Source organism: Mycteria americana, chromosome 1 (assembly GCF_035582795.1).
Source record: "Mycteria americana isolate JAX WOST 10 ecotype Jacksonville Zoo and Gardens chromosome 1, USCA_MyAme_1.0, whole genome shotgun sequence".
In the NCBI taxonomy this organism is placed as follows: Eukaryota; Metazoa; Chordata; class Aves; order Ciconiiformes; family Ciconiidae; genus Mycteria; species Mycteria americana.
In genome coordinates, this window is record NC_134365.1 from 200586687 (window position 1) to 200610451 (window position 23765).

The window sequence follows — 23765 nt, forward strand, 5'->3', positions numbered from 1 at the left end:
ATAATTATTTCAAATCCCATTTTGACTTTAGTTTGTACTCCACCATGTGATTATTCTATTACATAATCACTTATTCACTTAGGCTAAATTAAGGACATTACTATTGCCTTAATGTGAAAAGAAACAGAACACAGGTACCCAGGAGACTCAGACTGCTTTTGAATTTACAAAGCCATACCTAGTGCTGTGTTACATTACGGCACGATCCAGGTTTATATAGTGCACTGTGAAGAGATTCTAGACAAACCCATAACACAATACCTCCCTTCACCCCCCCACTTTCAATGCAGAGATCAAGGCCCTAACTTCAGCAAGAACAATTTTGCACTATATAAATTCTAGGAAAACAATTCTACATATTAGCCAATGCGATGACATTTTTGTTTCTCCTAAACATAGGAGAACAACAGGTCATTATCTGTCTAATAGGCAAATATGTATTACAAGGATCACAGCATTACTGTTTTATTGTTTGCACAATGGTAAGTTGCACATATGGACAAACAGTACACATTTAGAATTAGTTTCACAAATTAATACATTACAAGAAAGTCCAGTGGTTTAACATATTAACTATTAAAAAAAGCAATAACAAAGGAATACAAACATTACAGTTCTGACTGCAGCCCAATAAAGTTTAAAAAAAAGGTTGAAATCAAAATAAAACTGTAAGCTTTATTTTTGAGACATAAAAACCCACATTATATCCCCTCCTAAGAGACTGTTCACAAAGATGCAATAACATACAAGTACAAAAGTGAAGAATTCTGTGCTCAGTTTCCCTTAATTTTATCAGATCAAGTGACAAACTGAACATTTGTCAAAGAGCAAATCACTGCTGAATGCAGACATCATTTCCAAAACATACAAAATGGTAATAACACTTTAACAATAGAAAGCAAATGACCTGGTACTAGAAAAATCTTATGCACTGTAACTGTTTTAGAAAAAAAGGTGCTTTTGTGAAAATGATTGTGAATATTCATTTGATGCATGTTATATACAAAACATCTTCTACATAAAAAGCAACTCGGCTCCAAAGTTCAATGTTCACACTTCAACCTGTATCTTTTAATTCCAAAGATTCAATTGATCTATTATTTATGTCATGTAAGGCAGTACTTCCTTAAGATGTTTTCCCAGCTACTTCTAGTGCACACCGAATTGGAGATGCAGCACCATAACCTATGATGTTGTAATATGCAAGATTCATAAACTACTGTTGCCATAGCTTTAACCTTCAAATTACATCATTTTCCTCCTCCATTCCTTAGCAGCAACTTATTGTACTATACCTCGTATTGAAAGCAGATACGCAACTGCTTTTAAGTCAATGCTAGTAGCACTGACAAGAAGCTAGTGAATCAACTCCATTTTGTAACAGCTAATTTGGGTTTTCATTAGAAGAGCATATCCTATCTCCCCCAATTGCAGGGAAAAGCTCATCCAGCCCGACAACTCTCTGCTTGCACACAGACCTTGTGGCATCCTGAGCTTTCAGCTGAAATCCTGCAACACCCTACTGTTCAGTTTGGCAGAAAAAACAAAACCAGTTTGGAAACATTACCTATGAAATGTCTGTGTCGGAATCTCAGACTCTTTAGAGTGGCTGCTAAATGGGTCAAGAAAAAGGTTACAAAAAATCCAGCTACTAACCACTATTTATCAAACTTCATGAAATAGTAAACATTGTATTTCAGCTGGTCTTAAACAACAAAACACAAGCAGCAATGGTGACATAGCCCGGGACCCACTATTTGAAACTCCTAGGAACATCAAGATATGGGACCACAGGGCAACATGGAGAAACAGCACACACAAAGAAAAGGAGACCTGTCTATGGGGCAAGGTTTGCTGCACATCTGTATTTTATACATATATATATATATACACATACATACACACAGATGTGTGCACTGTACTGTATATATTTACATCCATATACACAAAAACACCCTGAAGAAGATTTAAAGGCCATATCCAGGAACAGAAGGTATGAACTCTAGTATTTGTACTAGAATATATTTTATCTGTACAAAAAACAAATATGCATATATTCATATGGTATAAAGCTTATTAACAAAAAATATTCTGCTACTAACATTAGGTTAAATAGATGGTTTTACAAGATTCTTTAATAATAATGCAGTATAGAACATTTCTAAAACTAGGGCCAAAAATAAAAATACATAAACAGGTTTCTATTCACAAGAAAATAGCTGTTCAATATGATTTCATTTTGTATTTCAGACTAGGGAAAAGTAGCAAAATTTTTATAAATCTCCTGGGATGCAATTTAATTAATGCATCAATCTAGAAAAATAGACTTTTCAGATGAACAAAGTTGATTCACTTCCCCTTCCCTAAAAGGGGTGCCTATCTTTTCCCTCGCTTGTTTCCAGCTGGAGGTTTCTTCAGCTGAAGAAGTTGCCCTCCTGTCCCAAAGCCTGCAGATGCGGGATTAGACACCCCGAATGTCAGGCCAGCTGATGCTGTGATGCCGGGATTGCTGAAGTTAAACCCAGATGTAGTCGAGCTGCCAAAGCCTTATGAGGGAGGGAAAAATATTTTAAAACATAAGTTATATCAGGATTGCAATTTTGTTCTCCTTCCAGTTATGAACACCAGCCACTTTATTACCAATATTTGTAATACTTTATACTAACATGGATCTACAACAGTATGCCACATTGCTAACACACTTGGACTTGCTATGACAATTTGGATACTACAGCACTAACACAGTCTACCTCAGCAATTGTAAACAATTATATCCTAAATCACAAGTCTATTATATCACTATCCATACAACAGTAGCACCCAAAAGTCCCACTGAAATTGTACAACAGAACCACCATAACTCCTCAAGTTCTCAGTCTAAATACGTAATGCATACGTAGGGTGGGAGGGAAGGCAGAAGTACAAGCGGACCATGGCCCGCTCACTTCACTCACAGCAAGTAAATGGCAAAGCTGGAGTCGGAGCGCCCAGCCTCGTGCCTTACTGACTAGGCTACCTTTGCCCGTCTTTATAACATACATGGCACAGACCATGCCTTAAATGAGAGGCAGAAAATGCTCAAAATCCTTGCCAAATTCTTGGTATTTAATAACACCCTTTATGACTTAAACCAAAAAGCAGCACTGAAAACAATGCTTTGGAACAACTGAATGACTAGGTGAGCAAATTGTGCTATTTTAACTCCTCCACCCTCTTCTATCCAGGTAAACAAACTGAACATTTGGTTCAGCTATAAAACAAGATCAGTTGAAGAAAATCTGCTTAGTTTTCAGCAACAGTGACACCAACTCATTGTACTTTCTTTTGTGAATTTATATCCATTATGCACAACCAACTTGGATAATAATTGAAACTATTAGAGAATGCTAGAAATTTCTCAAATATTAGTTAATAAGAAGCAAAACTTCATTAACTCCGCTTTTTGTTCTCTCAAGAAACCGAATAAGGTAACCAATCATACAAAGTAACAAGTATGACACGAGCAAGTTAAGATTTTAACAAATAGTTTCGCACAAGTTGCACATGGAAACCTGTAAACAATTACAATATTCAGAAAAATGGGACTGGTTCACAAGCAAAAAAGGGTATATTCTCAATATGCATTACTTAACGTAGTTCCGTTAGTTCTCTAGTAGACAGTTAAAGCAATCCTTTGGCCACATTAGTATGTTCAACTCAATGCCTAAATATTTTTAAAGCACAGAAATGAAACCCCAACTGGTTGTCTTGTCAGAATCCCAAGGTGGCTCTCACAAGCCTGATGTCTTCTGTTCTCTCACTTCTTACTGATGCTTTGCATCAAGAACTACTTCAAAACACAACATGAAACTCTTCCTCCTGCAATATCTGGACCTGGGTTACATAACACATCATCTTGTCAAGAAAATCCCCCACTATCTACATTCCAGTAACTGCAGTCCTTCAACACACAGTTGCCTGTGCAGAACTCATTGTCAATGTAATGAGTGTGCAGATCTGGAGTGTGACTAATGATATTGTTCATTTGGGTCTTGTCTAAATTCTGTGGACTAATTTGTGTCTCGTCCTAGGATGTAAGGGGTGAAGCAGATGCAACTATTATTCCATTTCCCTGCTAACTCTGAACCCCAAGTAAGATTTTGAGAAGAATGAATTTGTTCTTCATCAGGGAGTCTCATGAATGAAAAAAATCTTTAATAACCAAAACTGTTCTTGGTAAGTTACCATTTTACTTTAAGTATGTATCTGAGATAACAGGTGAGTATTGCCTCCTACAGAAAACATCACGAATGCCATTCATAACAAAGCTGTATGTGATCTATAGTGTCAGGAGTTCAGTAGGCAAGGGTGAAGTGTTCAGGAGTTACCTCCACCTAGCTGCTTCTAGATGCAGGTATTATTTTGAAGCATGCAGGAAAGGCAGCCTGAGCTTTATTTGAGTAAAGTTAGAATAAGAAAGAGATGCATAAACTGTGTGATGGAAGACTGAGAACATGCTTGTTAATTTAGATATAACTTGGAAAGTAATAGCTGTTATGTTAGAAGTGGCATTTAGGGCAGCCACAGAAGTGTAGAAAGGCAGATGGGAAATTGATCTAAATGGCTTTGTCCCATCATGGCAGCATAACAAGGCCATGGTATGAAGTTCTTTTCTTAAAAGTAAACCAAACCCTAAAGCAGAATACTCAAATGAAAAATCTTCAGGACAAAACCTTGAACAAGGTATACATTCAGCCTTATTCCTGTTGCAAGGAAAGAGAATCAATCACAGAGCAGCTCACTTCTAGAGGGAAGAGTCACAGTGTCTTGAACCATAGCTACAATGTGATCAAAGATTTTTTTGTTGAAATTAGTATTACTTATGTGTAAACAATTATTTTCAGAAAGTAGATAACAACCTGCCCTTCGAGAGCATAGACTTAGCATCTCCCTGAAGGACCTAAGAGTACATTTTATTCATTGGGCTTTTGCATCTCTGCTTCAGTTAGCCCTTTAGATAGGTAAGCCAAATATGAGGTACGCACCTTCCCGTAACAGTATTTTTTTTATTTTAATGCTACAGGGATAAACAGCAGTTCAGCAGATCTCAAAGGCAATCTATTCCTGCCCTCATCCCCCACGCCACAATAGGTGCTCTGGATCAAAAAGGATTTCCAGCACAGCTTTGACTGATTTACTATAGCATCCTGTATCTAAAAGCTGCTCATAATTACACATGGATTATATTCAGGTCAATTTTTTAGCAGTATGAATATGTCCAGCCATGATCCCACTTGATTATCTCTTATCCCATATACTGAGGCTGCTATTCTTCAATAAAACTAAGTCTCCAACACAAATTCTCAACTCAGCTCTTCAAAGCATATTTAGCATCTCAGTTTTCACAAAAATAGTGGGTGTGTACACCCCTCATCCTGTTAACATTATATCTATAAATTCAATGGTGATTTTTTTTCCTTTTCCCATCACTTTGGGAGTTTTAGTGCTCTTTACAACATCCCACTCACATCAGCCTTTTTGATTGCCATCAAATGAATAAGTGTAAGAATGAATTAGGACTTGATCTGGAGTCAGCTTTCCACAGTGTCTGTGTGTATTTCAGAGAGAAGTCGAGACACTTGTTCCATCTCGCAATTGTGTGCACTACAGGAATTTAGAGGACTGCAGTTGCTCTGCTTTTCATCTACTGACACAGTGGATACAATGACTTCTCCCGGACTAAGCCCAATTTACCATCAAAAGATGCTCAAGTACTTTCAGAGGACTCAGAATTTTCTCTTCAAACATACAAACTGAAATTGAGAAGAGCAGTAATACTACTAGAAACATTTTCAAATCTTTTAAAGCAATTAAATCTAACTCATAACTTACAAACACTTGACAGAAGCAACTTGGGGATCTATAATTTTCATTCTAGAATAAGAACAAACTGATGGAAAACTTGTGGAAGAGACTTGGGGCATCATCTCAGCAGCCTAGAAGGACAGGGTGATGAAACACTTACCAGACATCAGTTTGGGAAAATACTTAAGCACTCACATCTAAACACAAGCAGTAACAACAGTATATCCCGCAACCCACATTCCCCCCATTTTCCTAGCTTTTTTTCCGAAAGAAAAAGGTTCAGAAACAAGATACAACTATCATACAGTAATATAAACCTGAATATTGTTTCAGGATCCTGTAAATGTTATCTAAGAAACAGGACACATTAAAATTAAAAACAAACAAAAAACCCCACCAAAAAACCACACACAACCTGTCTAGCCTCAGGCATCATTCAAACCCATTTATACAACCTCAATAAAATTAAACTAAAGATCATATGCAATCCAGAAGCTATACGGCATAGGATTTTGGATATAAAAGGTAAAAGTTAATGTGCTTCTGGGCTACCAAATTTTTATGGAGGTTTCTATTCCATAATCACAGAATCGTATAGGTTGGAAAAGACCTTTAAGATCATCAAGTCCAACCATAAACCTAACACTACCAAGACCACCACTACACCATGTCCCTAAGCACCTCATCCAAACATCCTTTAAATACCTCCAGGGATGGCGACTCAACCACTTCCCTGGGCAGCCTGTTCCAATGCTTGATAACCCTTTCAGTGAAGAAAAATTTCCTAATATCCAGTCTAAACCTCCCCTGGTGCAACTTGAGGCCATTTCCTCTTGCCCTATCACTTGTTACCTGGGAGAAGAGACCGACCCCCACCTCTCTACAGCCTCCTTTCAGGTAGTTGTAGAGAGCAATAAGGTCTCCCCTCAGCCTCCTTTTCTCCAGGCTAAACAATCCCAGCTCCCTCAGCCGCTCCTCACAAGACTTGTGCTCCAGACCCTTCACCAGCTTCGTTGCCCTTCTCTGGACACGTTCCAGCACCTCAATGTCTCTCTTGTAGCGGGGGGCCCAAAACTGAACACAGTTTTAATGCCAAAATGCAAAACTGAACACAGTTTTAATGCCAGTCTAGATCAGTATTTCATGACCGCTTTATTTTATAAACACAATATGACAGGAATTACATTTAATCTTTTATATTCCTGGTTACCATCTTCGGTAGCTGAGACTCTTGAGATAACTGAAAACAATCTTCATTTTACTGGGTCCAACGCCCTCACTGCTAAAGGGAGACTGGGGGCACTGCCACCATGACAAAGCCTGGTTTGAGGAATACAGCGAAATGACATCTAAATCGTCTCTGCACACCACCAACATAGCTAAGACAGACTTGCTATTTACTTTGGTTTGATACCTCATTAGTGGTGGACAACTCATCCATACAACTAGTTTTCTAATTATATTATTTAATACACTAAAAACTAAATTAGGTACTTTCTAACTTAGCAGCTTGAAATGCTGCAATACTACTTATATAAATATTAATAATAGGTAATTTAATATAAGCTCAGGAAAAATAAGCTACAAGATAAAAATGTAAGCAGTGTAAGTTTTTCACTTGTTTCCAATATTAAAAACTAACTACGCAGAAGAAGGTTGATGCTTAGACACCGCATATTGCGAAATCAGAGATATTCTATCAAGAATTTACTAGGGTGTTACACATTCATGAACATTACACAGCCAGCCTAGTGAGCTATTTCTACCTTATAATACAAAGCTTAAGGTACTTTACAGGCCTAATTTGACAGCATAACCCATCACTAACCAAGGAAAAAACAAAACAAAACAACTAACTGGCATGGCAACTAACAGGACACTGGTCCAAGCTAATGTACTGGGCACTTACTAATAAGCACCAGCCACTTGCTATGTTTGTATTAATAGCAGTTAAAAAGAATTTTGCCTTTAAAAAAGAAACATGCTACCAAAAGCCAATCACAGGAGACATGATACTCCCTTCAATCTGTCATGGAAGACTAAGACAAACTATAGTAGGCTATTTGCCTCAAAAACAAAATCCTATTTAAAAAGTAAATAGAGATGAAAGCTATAGAAGTGACTAAGATTTCAGACATCTGAGTTAAAGAGTGATTGCATCCATCTAACAAAATTAAACCAAGCAAGTGAAACGAGTACTGAGTAGTTCAATTGCCACAGAAATGTTTTTGAAGTAGTTAACACAATGAATTATGGCTATATACAGAGATACAATACCTGTAACTTACTATTCAAATAGAAAGGATAAGCAGATAAACAGTTTTAAGGAAAGCTTCTGGGCTTCTAAAAAATAATTTTAACTTCACCTGTAAATACAGGAAGTCAAACTACTGGTATATTTGTCTCAAATTTACAGACTAATTTCAATAGCTCAGTAACTATATAGCCTATGCATTCAAGTAGTAACTGTGTTTCTGTGCCTCAGACTGCATCTGATCCAATCTGATGCATCTGATCTCCTGCCTCCACTTCTAATTAGACAGACACCATCAAACAGAAAACATTAATGCTAAGTCAACACTGTCTACCTAGGAGACCTTTAACAGAACCTAAAAACTTCTCTGAAAATGTGTATTTAGCAAGTAAATAGTTACTTTAATGGTTATATACACACATGCAACTTTAAGCACATTTGTTTCAGTAGCTTTCTTAGACTGAGTGCAGCAGTTTGATTATGACACTTTTTCTCTAAGATAAACTTGAATTCAAGAGAAACAAACCCACCTGCACTTAGACTTCCTGATGGTTTACTTGTAGTTCCAAACCCAAATGATGATGCTCCTGTGGCACTACTTCCAAAGGCAGAGCTACTTCCAAATCCTAGTAAAATAATAGTAAAAACATACAACAAAAAAATTACAGACACAGCAATTAAAGACACATAGGTTTTGGGCGAGTATTCTAAAACCAAACATAATTCTAAGCATTATTTGGTAAACAAATATTCCTAAGATTATTGCCTCGAGAGTATTTTATTCTGAACATAGCACTGCCTTAAGAAAACAGCGCAAACAGGGAAGCATTGGAGAAAAATACTTCCTTCAAAATACAAAACTGAGTAAAGGAAAAGCTACAAAAACAGGTGAAGTAAACTATCAGAGTTTACGAAATTGCTGTTAAATTGGCAAGAAAATGGTAACCAAATGGGCCAAAACTAAGAAAATTCAGACACAAGTTATATGACTTCTATTACAGAAAGCTGCAATCTTCATCCGCAACTCTAAAAGAAAAAAATCTCTACACTTAAAACAGAGTAAACATTTTCTTGAGTTTATACTTGGCTTATTTTAGAGTCATTCCTGTCCCCCGGTTATTGGGGATCAGCTTTATCTAGGAAAAATAGGTTACATGCAGAATAGAAACAGAATTTCACATTATTTAATGGGAAAAATCATCATATAAAGGGCAGCCATAAACATATAGCTGTAATAAAACTCAGTTAATTTTGTAATTGACATTTATTATTTCATAAGATAAATACTTCAAGATTTCAAATTGTGTTATTAATGAGATCACTTCAAAGGAAAAGTAAGTTGATATTTGCAGTTTGAGATGGAGGCCAGACAAAAGGAACAGTAAGAGAAATACATTCTCCGATTTTGGCTGTCTCAAGAGGTTTTAAAAAAGACAACAGTATTTGCATTTGAGGAAATTATGCCCCCATCTTAAGTTTCACGTGTTAGGGAAAATACTTGTATTTTACTGCAAATTGAGCTTTTACCATTCCTTTACAGAAATAATTTTTTATTTTAAAACTGGTAAGGATTGAACACACTATCTGAAGTAGCGTTCTCTAGTCTTCTGTAATTTTTAAATCATGTAAGTTTTAAGGGTATATAATGACAATTATCATTTGAATGTAAGATAGTTTATTTAAATGATATACACTCTTCTGTCCTATGTAGTTTGAAATGAATTACCAATGGTCAGGCAAGGCATCTACAAATATTTCATGAAGCACAGGATCTATATGCTACATATCTTACATACTTAAATGCAAAAGCCTCTGTGTTTATCACTGACAAAATTTGCAGAGTACTTATGGAAAGAGAGCAAATTTCCCCAATTAAAATGATGTTTCAAGAGTATACATTAAAAATTGTCCTGTTAAAAAAAAATACCCCAAGATAAAAAAAATCTCAAGTATTCATTCTGCTTATTTGTTTCCAAGAGCACACCTGCAGGATATTTTGCATGTATTCCTTTATTCTTCTACACGTGCTTCTATCAGATAGTCTTCTTGATTTGTCAAAAGACGAAAATTTTGTAAATGAATACAGAATAGATGAAATGCAAGCAAATACCTTCCTAAGCAGAGAACTAGCAAAAAAATAATACAAGTTAGGACTCCAAGACAAAACTAGAAGCAGTTGTCCATCAATTTAAAAGAAAATGTTCTTTAATTTACATTGGCAAGATTGATGAACATATATAAACAATCTCTAGACTGCAACCTCTTTGGTTGAAAAGGAAGAAATTTATGGGTTTTTTTTAAAGGCATTTAAAACATTGTGGGGACGACCTGGTAATTCAGAATTACTTTCCTTTTAGCCCACTATTCTCGGATATTTTTCCTGTTTAGGTGTACAGACTTCATTTTATCTGAAAAAGCTTAAAATCTGATGAGAAAGGACATAGGTAGATTTAAAGATAATTTCAAGATGATAATTTAAGGTAAAACTGATGTAACATTCAAGTTACATCATCTTTACAATACCGAGTGATGTTGAATTATTTTTAATACATTACAACACTGATTCACATGTTCGGCTCATGAAGAGGCAAAACGTAGAGATGCGGACTGAAGCTGTAGAAAGGAGAAGATGTAACAAAAAAACCAACACAATATGTTTGTGCTCAGCAGATGTACCGATTTTCTTTGCAAATCTCATACAAAAGCTTCAGAGGACACTAGTGTCTTTTGACTTGCACTGTAGGAACCCCTGATCTATATAAATAGGAAATTTACATGCAGATTAGATTCTACTAATCACTTAGATTTTACTTGTAGTTCTACTACTGAGAATTCATTACATTTAAATGAAAAGGTCTACATGAATTTTATAATTTTTTTATTACCACCTACTCTTTCACAGTTGTGTCCTCTTGGAATATATTCCCCACCAGCACTATTAACATTTTGATAAGTATTTTTCCCCTCACTTTCAAATGTTGCTTTTTCAGCTTGAGGAGGGATTTTTTTCCACCTCAGCACTGAGGGACAGAGTGACAGCTAAAGCAAATATGTTTCAGCAAGCAGGATCCCAGAACTGTAGTAATTTTTTAGCACTTATTCTTATCTTAGCAGAAATGGGTCCCTAGAGTTAACAGTTGTACATACAGGTGAAAAACTTCTATGCATTAGCTACAGCATGATCCAATGTCTCAGGTGCCTAACTTTCATATATGTAAAATTAAGTCAAGTTGTAGTTACAAAAGGATGTACTTCCCTAGCTTTAAGAACAGAACTTCTATGTGATTACTTCATCCTGTTCATCCTGGGTTTTCACTACAATGGCTTATTAGCCTTAGTATTAGCCTTAGCAACTCCTTCTGCAAGGCACGAAGGAGTTTGGAAAGCGCAGACTGCCAAATTGCAAGGTCTTCCCCTGAAAAAGATCATCCTCTTAGTGGATTGAAAGGTTTGCAAGAGATTCAGATGTGCGGTATAATAATTCAATGAAAGATTAGAAAAGTTAAAGTGTACCTCCAAGGCTTGAAGAACCTAAGCCACTTGATTGCAAGCCAGTGCCAATACCTGAGCCGAATGGCGTTCCAAAACTAACTCCCAGAGATGGCTGTGGCCCTGGTATAAAAAAAATGAGAACAAACTTGCCTTACTCTTTCATAGTAAAGAGGTCCTTTATTTATTTATTCAACTATTTGATAATGTGAACATCATTGCTTTCAACAAATCCCATTAAGATGCCAGACTTTACCTCATCAAAATTCCTCACTTAACTGTCTGCCTCTACATCCACCTGGTAAAAATCTAAGAAAACACTGCTTGTAATAAGGTGAAACTAGTCAAAGCTAATAACATAACAACATCATTCAGTATTTTTAAGTTAACCAGTCTCACCTTAAACTTTAAAACATTAATCAAAACCTTGAGAGAACTCATCGGTAACAACATTTTGCCACCTGTTTTAATAGAATAAGGGAAAGCCTTCAAATTAAAAACATCAGAACTGACACTAATATAACTAAAACTATATTACCAAAAGTTAATTTAATAAATAGGAATCTTCAAAACTACTCAAGTATTCCATCCAAATTTAAACAGAACACTAAGATAAAAAACAAGACAATGACTTTATTTTATTAAATTTATTGTTCATTTTTAAGCAAGTCAATTACACAGTAACATGACAATTCAATTCTTTTCCACACAAGTGATAACTGAGTTCTGTTAAGGTCTGCTACATAACACCATTCAATAAGGTAAACTAGTCAAACCACCTGTTTAAATAAACATTTACAAAAGGCACAGTTCTGTGTACCTTAATGAATTAGATACATTCAAAATTTCAGAGTCAGAGTTTGTCCCATAATTAAAAATGTTGACAGTACTTTCCCTGCATATTCAGTCCTAAAATGCAGGACTGTCAATAAACATTTTCAGTCTGCCAAGATGAAATTTACAGCCTCAGTTCCTTTTTTTTCTTAACCTTGGGAAATAAAGAATCAACTTGCTAGCCCATTACTAACACATTTTAAAATAATTAATTCTGATAAATAATTAATATATTGACAGTTTTCACAGTACAATCTTATATTCCTGTCTTTTTCAAACAGTTTTCAGTGCACTAGTTAAAAAGTTTAACCATCGAAGATAAAATACAGTGCCAAACTCTTAATCCACATTCACACCTTTCCTCAAGACAGCCGTCTCCATCTTTGAACATACTTTATGTACTATATCTGTGAAAGTGATGATTTATTCAAATATTACTATAAAGCTCAGATGATTTTAGTCTTTTTCCTAAACCATTATCACACTTGAGATTATTTTCATTCAAAATTTCTTCCTTCATACTACAAAGTTTCCTGTTACTAATATTTATCTAGAGTTTTAAAATGTAAGTATTTCAAGCTTTTAAAACCATTTCAGTATTTGAAGATTTAAATGGAAAAATCATTTTGAATCAAGTGAAAGGCACTGTATATTGAAAAGTAACATTTTTGCTAGGAACACAAAATTCTTATGTGATCCAAGCTAAATGACATCTGTATACTCAAAGTAGTGTTAAACTAAATTTAAAGGGCAACTAAAGTTGTTAGCTTTCAGTCTCTGCTTAGCAGGGAATAGTTGGGAAACCCAAGCTATTTTTTTCAACTAAAAAAAGTATATCAGATGTTGTAATTACAATTTTCACATAAATTTCAAACTAAACTTGTTTACATCCAGTTTAAATACTGATACATCTACCTAGCAGCTCTTTAAAAATAAGAAGAAAATTGTTATCAATAAAAAGAAACAAAAACCCCCACACAAATCAGTTAGTCATCTAATAAACTAAAAGAACTCAAAAACATGTATCCAGTTCCTTCTCAAGTGCACAGGTTTCTATCTCAGTAGGAGGCACTGTTAGTGGAAGACCTTAAAACAAAACACTACAGTCCTCCAGGCCAAGCGTTTTACCAAATGCAACATGTTTTTTAGAGCCAGTAAAAAACATTATTCTAAAACACCTCAGGTTTTATATAAAACAGGATCTTATGCCTTAGGCTAACAAGCTTTTCATTGAGCAACAGCATATGATATTTGTTGATTTTGTACCATAATGTTCTGAAGGCATCATCGCTACTTATAGTTCTTGTAAGTAAACATAATTTTCAATAGCAAAAAACTAGTAATAAAGATTCTTCGATGCCAAAAGTACTAGCAAAAAATTGGCACTTCTGGCTATTATACGTACGAGACAAATTCTTTACAACGAGTATTTTAACATTTTAAAACTTGATGTATTTGCCCTGTAGAGCATTTCAGTTTAATGAATAGGACCCACTACAAAGAGTCCAGACAGGTCAGCCAGATTTCCTAAAGTGACATTCTGCAATTTTTTAAATCACAGCTGGTCCTAACAGTAAACAAATTTAGTGTCACAACTTAGATCTGATTCTGACAAAGTAATACACTGACTAATTTTAACCAAGGTTAATATCAAATTACAGAATAAAAATTTTAAGTGCTATAAAAATTTCAGTATCCTTTCCCATTAGCACTTCAATCTCATACTGAGTCAAGTCAAAACATAACAAAGTGTGCTAATAGCTTGATAACGCTTTGACTAACTCTGCACTTCACCAGTTAAGGAGAGAGTAACTAAGTTGTTGCGGGGGTACTTTATTTTTAGAGGAGGAAAGGTGAGCTTGAAGAAAAACATTTTTTTAAGACAACTTAGTCTTACCAGAAAAACATCAGTTTCAGCCTCATGCATTTAAAGCCTAGTGAACTAAGAGTTGTAATTTCCTTTAAAGTCTTTTACCTTAGTCCCATCAATAATAATAGGTAGACTAGCCACTATCATTTTAACTTCCATGCTGTTCAAGATTACTCAGGGAAGGTGCAGGTGAGGCAGTGGTTAAAACTCTAGCTGCTACTGCACAAAAGCATGACCAGCCTCACTGCTACCGATAAAGCTGTGCTCAGAGCAAAAGTGCTGAACTAAGAAAGGTTGTGTGCAGACAAGACTCAAGCATAATTTTAGTAACTCTAGCTTCAAAAAACTGCACAAAAATTGTGCTTCAGTGTGTACGCCACAGTCCTGGTGTCCTGATTATCCATCCCAGGAGACCAGTGGAGCGCATCTTTGCTCCCTTTCTTCCATACAGCCAGGATCTACTGGCTCCATTTATTTCAAAAGAAGCCAGACACATCTTGGCATACAGAGAACATAAATAGGGTGCATATCTACACCCAGGAACTGGGGAAACATTCCCTGATCCCACAGCTTAGATGTAGCTACTAAACTTTTGACTTCTGAACACAAATTTAAAATAAAATATTATTAATCTTTTTCAGAGAAAGAACAGTAACTAACTCTAAATTAATCTTATGAAATAGACTTAACCATGTAAACATAAAATATTTTTTAAAAAAGAAACTAACCATCCTGATCCCTCAATACTAGAGTACCGTATATTAGATTTTAGTCAAAAACTTTAAAGCCCAGATTAATTTTCTTGTTTTATTCTTATCTTCAAGAACAGCAACAGCAGGTCAGGTTTTACACAGACACCCCCTCCCCCACCCCTTTATATACACCTCATTTCATAGTATTTTCTCTCATGACCTTCTACCATCCCTCACCTATCCCACTCTTCAGGATCTAGATCTTGCAAAGAAATATGCATGATCCTAACTTCTAGCAGATAGTTTATCAAATTCATAATAACATAACACAAAGTTAAAACAAGCAAACGTTTGCAGTTTTACTGCAGCAAACGGCCACCTGAAAACTCAAACAAGGAAAAGGAAATGAAGAGGAGGCAGTCTTTAAATATTTAAGGATTCCTGCAAAACTGAAAGAATACTATCTAGAAAGAATAGATTCTTCTCCTCTTCCACTAACAGTAAGACAAAAAATGGCAGCCTTAATCTAAAGCTAAGAAGTTTCAGGTAAGTTGCTGGGAAAAAGTCAAGCACTGAAATCAGTAATTTAGGAAAGCTGTGAAATTTTCCTTTCTAGCAAGCTTTTAAGACTTTAAGATATCTCTGAAATAGTTCAGGCCTGACTAATCCTGCTTTTGAGCTACAGAAACAGACAAGATGACTGCAAGTTCCATCCAACCCTACTTTCTAAGAGTTTTAAGTAATCTTAAGTGCCACTCAAAACATCAATCTACCTCTATTTCTCCAGGTCCTCAAGTGAGTTGCATGGAGGGTAACAGTATTCCAGCTGAATAAGTAGTAGACAAATTATTGTTTACTTTTGTTGGCATGTTTGACGTTAAGTTAATGGCTTTGTTCTATCTGCATCACTCTTGTAGTTGGCACATTTTTGGCTTTTGAAATACTCCGCCAAAACAACCAACAAAACCCCCAACCTATACGGGCTCCCATTTGCTCCTTTCACTACAAAATGTTACAAAATACCTCAAAGTATAAAGTCACCTTACCTCAGGTGTGTTAGTACAGGCCAATTCTGCCTTTATTTTTTTCCCCCCTCTCTTCACTCCTACTCCTAAGAGAATATTCACAAAGTCATGCCATAAGTGGCATCAATTTACTGAAGTTATTAGCAGTTCTCTTGAATCTGGACTAGAAAGAGGAAGTTCAAATCCCTCACCCCAATTCATGAAAATGCAAGTATAACTTCAAATGTGACATCCCAAGTATATGACTTTCATACACAACTAATCCTGTAATGATCATGGGGAGTATTTAAAAAAAAACATGAGATAAGGAGAAAGATGAAGGGAGAGGGAACTACTTTGGCAACATTAGGCTGCACAAGCCACACTTCTATCTGTATTAAAAAGCCTGAAGTGTGACATTACATTATCTCATGTTTTCTGTTCACTTCAACAAAATTTCCACGGATTAACGTAGCAGCAACAGGAAGACTGTGGTCTATGATGGAAATTTAGAAGAGATATATTTCATAGAGACTTCATTTTTTATTGTGTTCAAAATATTTTGGCATATTTGTCTTTTAAGCCTATCTCCTTGCTGTTTATAAGGGTCAGGGCTAGAAGCACATTGTATTTTCCTTTTATGGAGAAGGCAAGGACAGTCTAATAATTTGTCAAACTTAGGGTGGCTGCTGCATAGGTCTCTATTTAAAATCATTGAAAATATGACTGCTGTTATCAGACAAGAGAAGGAAAAGGTGCTAATATGACTTTCAGTACACCTATAATAAACAACATTTTAGAAAATAAATGGTAGAATGAAGTTACCTATGTTTTTCATAGTTTGCTGACAAGTAAAATTAAATGGAATTTATCTTATTTCTGTTAAATGACTAAATATTAATTCAATTCTCTACATTTAGGAATCCCTCTCTGAGAAGTGTTGGTTAGTATAACAATGTCAACTAAGGTGCCTTAAGTTATTTCCTTTGCCATAAGTATCCATTCTTCATTAGCAGTGGGTCATGCATTTCCTCTGTTTTGGTCTTCCTCTTACACACATGCACACACAGAACCAGTGATCCACTCTACTTTCTCTAATATTTATTTGCAACAGCAGAATGGCCAGCAAAAACTGCTCCAACATCACCCTGACAAAGGAGTCGGCTATAAAATAATAAGCCAGGCTTCCGTCTTCCTATTCTACAGATGTTTGCTCCACTATCCTTCCTGTTCTACAGCATTTTTCATTTTACAGTTCCAAAGTGCTATATAAAAATGCATTATTAATTTTACATAAGAAAAAGGTAATATGCATTTAGATATTCTCTCCTCACCGATTTGAAATAATTTACTATAACCATACAATTCTGGAAAGAGGCTATACTATGTGTATTCAGAGATGTTACTTAAGAGTGAAGACTCACATTCCAAGGGGTAAGTTAGAACAATACAGTAAATATCACTAATACAAGTAAATTCACAAGATTAAGTATCTGCTGTATAATTATTGCTAAGTCTACCCTGCATTTTTCTATTGGCTATGTATCAGTAACTTTGCTCATCACAACGTTTAGGTTTTTAGTCTAACACAAAGGAAGACTTCATAGAAAATTTTACACAAATTTACTATTGTTGTAACACTAATAATCTATAACTTGAATGCACTCAGACCTGTAGCAGGCTGTTGCTGCTGAGTAAGTGTTGCAGCCATCGCAACGGCTGCTGCATTTGGTACGTTGCTGAAAGGGGTCGGTCCAGTGGTAACACGTGGCGCGCTCTGCCACTTCTTAGCTTCTGTTCGTCTTGCCTCAAACACATCCATGGCATCTCCCAGAAAGGTTTTCCTGTAGCCAAGGTATTGGTCTTTGAGCATCTGAAGGGGGTGGGGGGAAGCCATTTTAGTTCAGTGTATTTGACATAAAACCTTAACTTAAGGAAAGAGACACTGATTTATAAATAACATTTCAAAAAAAACAACCCCAACAACAAAAATACACAAACAGAAAACCCACACCCCCACAACCTGAAAGCATCTAGTCAGGCTATGAGCAGGAGAGAACTGTTTTGCATCAGCTACAGCCAGAACAAGTTCCTTACTTAAATCCTGCAAAGCAGTCAAGCGTAGACTAACATGCTGAATAGTATAAAAATCCTTCAAAGTTGGTATAAATCAGCACAATTCGATTTGTATCGCTGTACTAGCTGACCTAAGAGGCAAAATACAGCCAACATTACTAGCTTATAACAAAATAACGCACTCTTCTTCAGTGCTACCCTTTCTGCATGGCGTCTGCTTTTGCTCCCCGTCACCTTCACCTGTATTTCTTTCCTTCCTTTCACTCTTGCATTTCTTTCTTAGCACAAAGCTAAAGCAGCTACCAGAATTTTACAATTCACTCTTGTTTCTGATGCATTTCATCAATGACGTAATGCAGTGCAAATGCAATAGATCATTCTGCTTTAGACTAACAAGTAGCTCAAATCTGTTGTGTTGTGTCCCCTCTCCCCTTGCCTATGCCCCTTCCCTTCTCAAAACCCCACCTTCTGTGGCAACACCCGGCTTGGCCTGTTCATCATGAGCCATTTCTATCTGTCACAGATGAGGGAACTACGGATATCTTCAGTAATATAAAAAGAACAAACGGCTTCAATTAAAGAACTGATAGAATGATTTCCATCTTTTAACAGAGAATCTTTAAATGTAATAGATTTATTAAAACCAAAAGAACAGTAGGTTCAACTGAATTTTATGGAAGGCATACTATGTCCTGTGTTCCTGGCTAAGGATATGCTTGTTTCCAAGAAGAGGAGCTTGCAGTCCAAAAATTCTGACTCAGGATTTGAACAGCTGTAATCCTAAATCTATCAGCAATAGCAGGAAACACACAGAAAGAATGACCTCATTATCACATCAGGAGTGCGGTCTTTGGAGAGAAATGACATTTGTAGAACTCTGATGAGATTTAATACAATGCCATACTGACTGCCACAGGAGCTGATAAATACCATTAGACATTGTAGAGCAGTTCTTAAGACTAATCTATGTAGAATGATTTAATGACATTCTCTACCTGAATTGTGCCCAAGCACATTTTACTCTTCACTGACCTTGCATACAGAATGTATCTATATGTTCATATACGATATAAATATATTTAACAACTAGCCCTGTGCAAAGATGATTCAGGCCATATTTTTCTACAACTTCAGACCTTTGAATCAAAGTTTATGTGCAAACCAGAAAGCCTACTTCAGACAACAGAATGAATTGTGGTCACAGCTCTGCCTTCACAAACCATATCACAACCATCAAGTAAGGCAGAGACAGTAGTTTCAAAACTACTCTCCTCTCCTAGCATCTCCTAGCCAATAAGTTAAGCAGATGGTCAGAATGACAGATCCAGTTAAGCAGTACATTCATTTTTCTGATTTTTGAAGCTTTAGTTATAATTGTCTTCCAAAATATCAGACCTCATGTCCACCCACTAGATTAAATCTCAAAAAAATTCCCCAAAAGAAAGAAAAATCCTCAAACCAACCCCTTAGTTTCAGGCAATAGAATACTTCTTAAGCTGAAGTAAAGTCTTTCCTATTCACTCACGCTGACAAGGTACTGAAGATACTATTGCTTACACTTGCATACTAATCCAGCTCTTCATATTGAAGAGCAACCGAAATGTATCATCACAAGGACCACAGTATGAGTTCAGGATACACTCAGATCTCATAAGTAAAGAGCCCAGAACACATGTGGGATCCTTTTTGTGTAATTCTGCCAAAATTACGGAGGACCTGATATATTCTACATCTGGTACCAAAACAGAGTTAACTAAGAGCAGAACAAATATCTGATGGCAGGTAGCTGTAAAACCAGTGAATATCCATGCTGACAGAAGCAATGCAATGCAAGCTAGTTCATACAAGATCCTCAGTATTCTTGAACTTTATTTAGGAAAAGTAAAGTTTCAGATGTTTAGAGAACTGTGCAGAAGCAGCTTTGAGAAGGAAACAAGCAGAAGATTTACCAGAGCTATTCCCACTAAGGAAGTCACTTAGCAGAAACAATCCTAAACACTCCTACTCTTCTCCAAGTTTTTTTTTTCTAACCAAGAAGGGTTCTGATGATCAAGAAAAATTATGGATTGTAGAATATTCACATTTTGTCAATATGTCCAGAACTGTACATGGGAAATTCAAGCTGAAGTCCATGATGGAAGAAACAAGCCTAGCTAGGACCTTTGATACATTAGCATTTTTTCCACAGTAGTCTTTTTTTTTCCTATACATATGACTTTCCATGAAAACCAGGTTGAAAAAAAATTAGGCAAGCCAGAACACAATTTTCAGCAAAATTCTTTGATATGTTCAAAAATCTTACATATGAATACCTACTTTCTTCCTGTTACCTATTTGAGTAAGAGCAGATTTAGATCATCTTTGCTTGAGATCAAGAGGTCATTGGGCAGAAGGCAAACATACAAGCACGAGCTCAAAGACAGATATTTCAAAAATTGACCAACAACTAAAAAGGAAAAGGTGTTAAATGAAAAACATTTTATAACCTACATGATTTTGGTCAGTTGCTATCGTCACTATAAGTAAATAATTCAAATTAGACTTCAGATGAACAAAAGCTACTTTTTAAATCAAAGCACTTCTCCAGAACAGTTTGGAAAATATTAAAAATCAGTTAATTTAACAGAAGAAAAAAAAAAAAAGAATACCTGAAGATATATTTTCAAAAAGTGACTCTGTAGTTCTTTCACTAAATACACAGGAACACATCAAAACCACATACCTTTACATTTTCATGTATTGATTGAAGTTGTGCAGCTAAAGCTACAAATGTTTGATAGATTTTCTGCATAGCCATAGACAAATCTGTAAGAGGCATATAAAATATTGGTAAGTGACAATCTTACTACCGAGAGAAAAGATTTAGTGTTTATACCGCAGCAAGAAGCCCACCCAAAACCCATACAGCACAAAGCACAAAAACAATTGCATGAGAACAAGATATATCTATAAGAAATACAGAATTTGAGAGCAAGAACTACTTTTTGAAAGGGCTTCAAACTTTATTTTGAAAAATACTCTTTTCTCAGCTTTATTTTTATATACATGGTAATTTGTTTCCTATGATTCTATCATTTAGCAAAGCTAAAAATATTATTTAACCTAACTTTATCTAATTACACAGGAACATTTTACCTCATTGGTTTTTACATAAATACAGTTAACTCAGATTTTCTTATGTTTGTATATATTTTCCACTGTTTCTGACTTAAAGCACAGTTAAGTGTTCAGTTGATTTTGCCAGAGAGAGAGTAGTAGAATGGAAGCTTTACTTACATTTTAAAGACATGATTAACAAGCATCACAGGAACTCTTATTCTAGCTCTACCACAAGCATATCATAAACAGAAAAACACAATGGGGAGCTTCTTGTCTATGTAAAGTCTTACATTTAGGATATCCTACTTCCCACACAGATATGAAAGTGTTTTCAGTGCACTGACCCAACTTATGCAAAACTTTAGGATTAGAGGGGAAATCTCAAAGGTTTTGGCAAAATGAGGCATCTGCTGACAAAAAATGCTTTTCTGAAAGAAGCACTGAAACAATGTACTAAAACGGAGGACAGAAGAGTGCTGAAGTGGCCTTTCACCGTGAAAGGATCAGCTATAGCATTTCCTCTGAAGGATGTGTATAACCTACTGAAATGCAAATAGTAGCTATCAAGTTCTTGAAGGTGCGTAGGTCTAGCAAGGATTCTTGAACTGAAGAGGTCTGCCTCTCCACAGGGGAATTTCTCCATTATAATTTGCATTTCTTTCTGAAAAATAAAAGCTGGGGAATAAATCTCATGCCAGCCTGCAGGGTTGTGGAGGCAGTGGTATCTAGGAAGACTGGCCACAAGTTTCCAAAGAGTCTGGAGGCAATTTATTGATACTGAATACTAGACATGTCAAAAATTTCAAGACATTCTGGGTCATGGTTTCCTGTGTAGTAAAGGGAGTTTTTCCTGTATGGCTACATACACAATACGGTGTTGACCAGATCACGAGATCATTTGCTGACAGTCTGAGCATGCTGGCACAACAGAGTGAGCCTTGCCTACACAAGCAAGGAACCTTTAGATTATAGCAGAAACTGCTGAAAAACCTGAGAAAATCTGTGAAGGCATCCCTCTCATATTCTGGACAGACAAGAAGATCAGATGGAAAGATAAGAGGACCCTCAGGATTCAGCAGATCTTCCATTCTGGAAGCTAGGTCTAGACGGTTCTCTTGGTTTTGACATATAAGGTCCAGAGAGTCTAGGTACCATCCTGTGATGGCAAGATGTTCAAGTATCATTTGGCACAAAAACACATGCACTTGAAATCACTGCTTATTGCAGGACCTGTGCCTAAAATGGCCCAAAAGATAAAAATGCCTACGATCACAGGAAGGGTAACCAACCAGAAGACTACTGTCCAGAGATCAGTATTCTCTAACCAGAGATTCTCCCAAGATTGAATGATGTGGCAGCAAATAAGACTAAATTTTCTCAGTCGGTCAGAGCTGAAGGCAATACCAACAGGCTCCAAACTAAAGAAAAGTTCCCATTTTGATCTGGAGCTGGCAGAGCAGACACACGTTTGTCTGGTCAGACAGCCCAGTGCAAGACAGAAGGTGCCAGACATCAGCCTTATAACAGCTAAATGCTGAAGGGAGGGAGATGGATGTAGTGGATATCAAAACAAACCAGGCTTACAAATTGCACCTCAGGAACTGGATCCATCTTAAAAAGCTCAAGAACCTTTATGAATTTAACCTTCAATTCCAAATCTTTACATTGAACAACTGCAGAATCTATCTGAACACTTATCTCTGTACATTAAATAAGAAAAGCCAACAATAATAAAAGAGGAGATTAATTCCTAAGTTTTTTCTTATAGGTACAAGATTCCTTAATTTTTATGTATGAAACATTAAAATTGAAACATTTACCTTGTGGAGTTATGTGTGAATTATTTGCTTGAGTAGCAAGATGATTTTCCAGTTCTTCTATTTGTTGCCTGTATTGCTGCAGCTGTACTTCAAACTGCTCGACCAAGATTCTGAAGTAGCTAGATGAGTAAAACAATGAAATCATATGATTAAACTTCACTAGTTGGCCACTATTTTTTAATCTGATCTATATTAGCCGCCAATTTTAATTTAATTAATTGCAACAGTTATGTTCTATGACATTCTTGATGTCCCTATACTAGTGGAAAGAGAGTAAAAGCTGTATTTCTTATGTCTACAAGATAAAGATAAATCAAGTGTAGAAATAAAACACTGATTCTATGAAGCACTCAGTACAAATGTTACAAGCAGCAGAAAAAAATTCATATTATGAAGTTCATAGAATCATAAAATGGTGACCTTTAAAGGTCACCTAGTCCACCCCCCCTGAAATAAGCAGGGACATCTTCAACTAGGTCAGGTTGCTCAGAACCCCATCCAACCTGATTTTTCATGTTTCCAGGGATGGGGCCATCTACCTCTTTGGGCAACCTGTTCCAGTGTTTCACTACCCTCATCATAAAAATGTCTTCCATATATCTAGTCTGAATCTACGCACTTTTAGTTTAAAACCATTATCCCTTGTCCTGTCACTACAAGCCCTGCTAAAAAGCCTGTCCCCATCTTTCTTATAAGCCCCTTTTAAGCACTGAAAGGCTGCAATAAGGTCTCCCCAGAGCCTTCTCTTCTCCAAGTTATATTATTGACTTATGAATAACAGTA

General features: G+C 36.1%; 1 protein-coding gene across 3 annotated transcripts in view; it reads right to left on the reverse strand.

Annotated features, from left to right (window-relative positions):
• Window positions 1-449: 449 nt before the first annotated feature.
• Window positions 450-23765, reverse strand: part of NUP58 (nucleoporin 58) — a 38514-nt gene continuing 15198 nt past the window's right edge. For 2 of the 3 annotated variants that reach the window (XM_075490880.1, XM_075490879.1), the window contains exons 11-16: window positions 22983-23101; window positions 20786-20868; window positions 17659-17860; window positions 11612-11710; window positions 8629-8724; window positions 450-2546 (exon numbers count right to left, since the gene is read on the reverse strand). In XM_075490880.1, coding sequence (XP_075346995.1) covers window positions 2377-2546; window positions 8629-8724; window positions 11612-11710; window positions 17659-17860; window positions 20786-20868; window positions 22983-23101 — 769 coding nt within the window. In that variant the 3' untranslated portion in view covers window positions 450-2376. Of the gene's footprint in view, window positions 2547-8628; window positions 8725-11611; window positions 11711-17658; window positions 17917-20785; window positions 20869-22982; window positions 23102-23765 lie in introns of all 3 variants that reach the window. The other variant, XR_012773806.1, reaches the window with a different exon arrangement.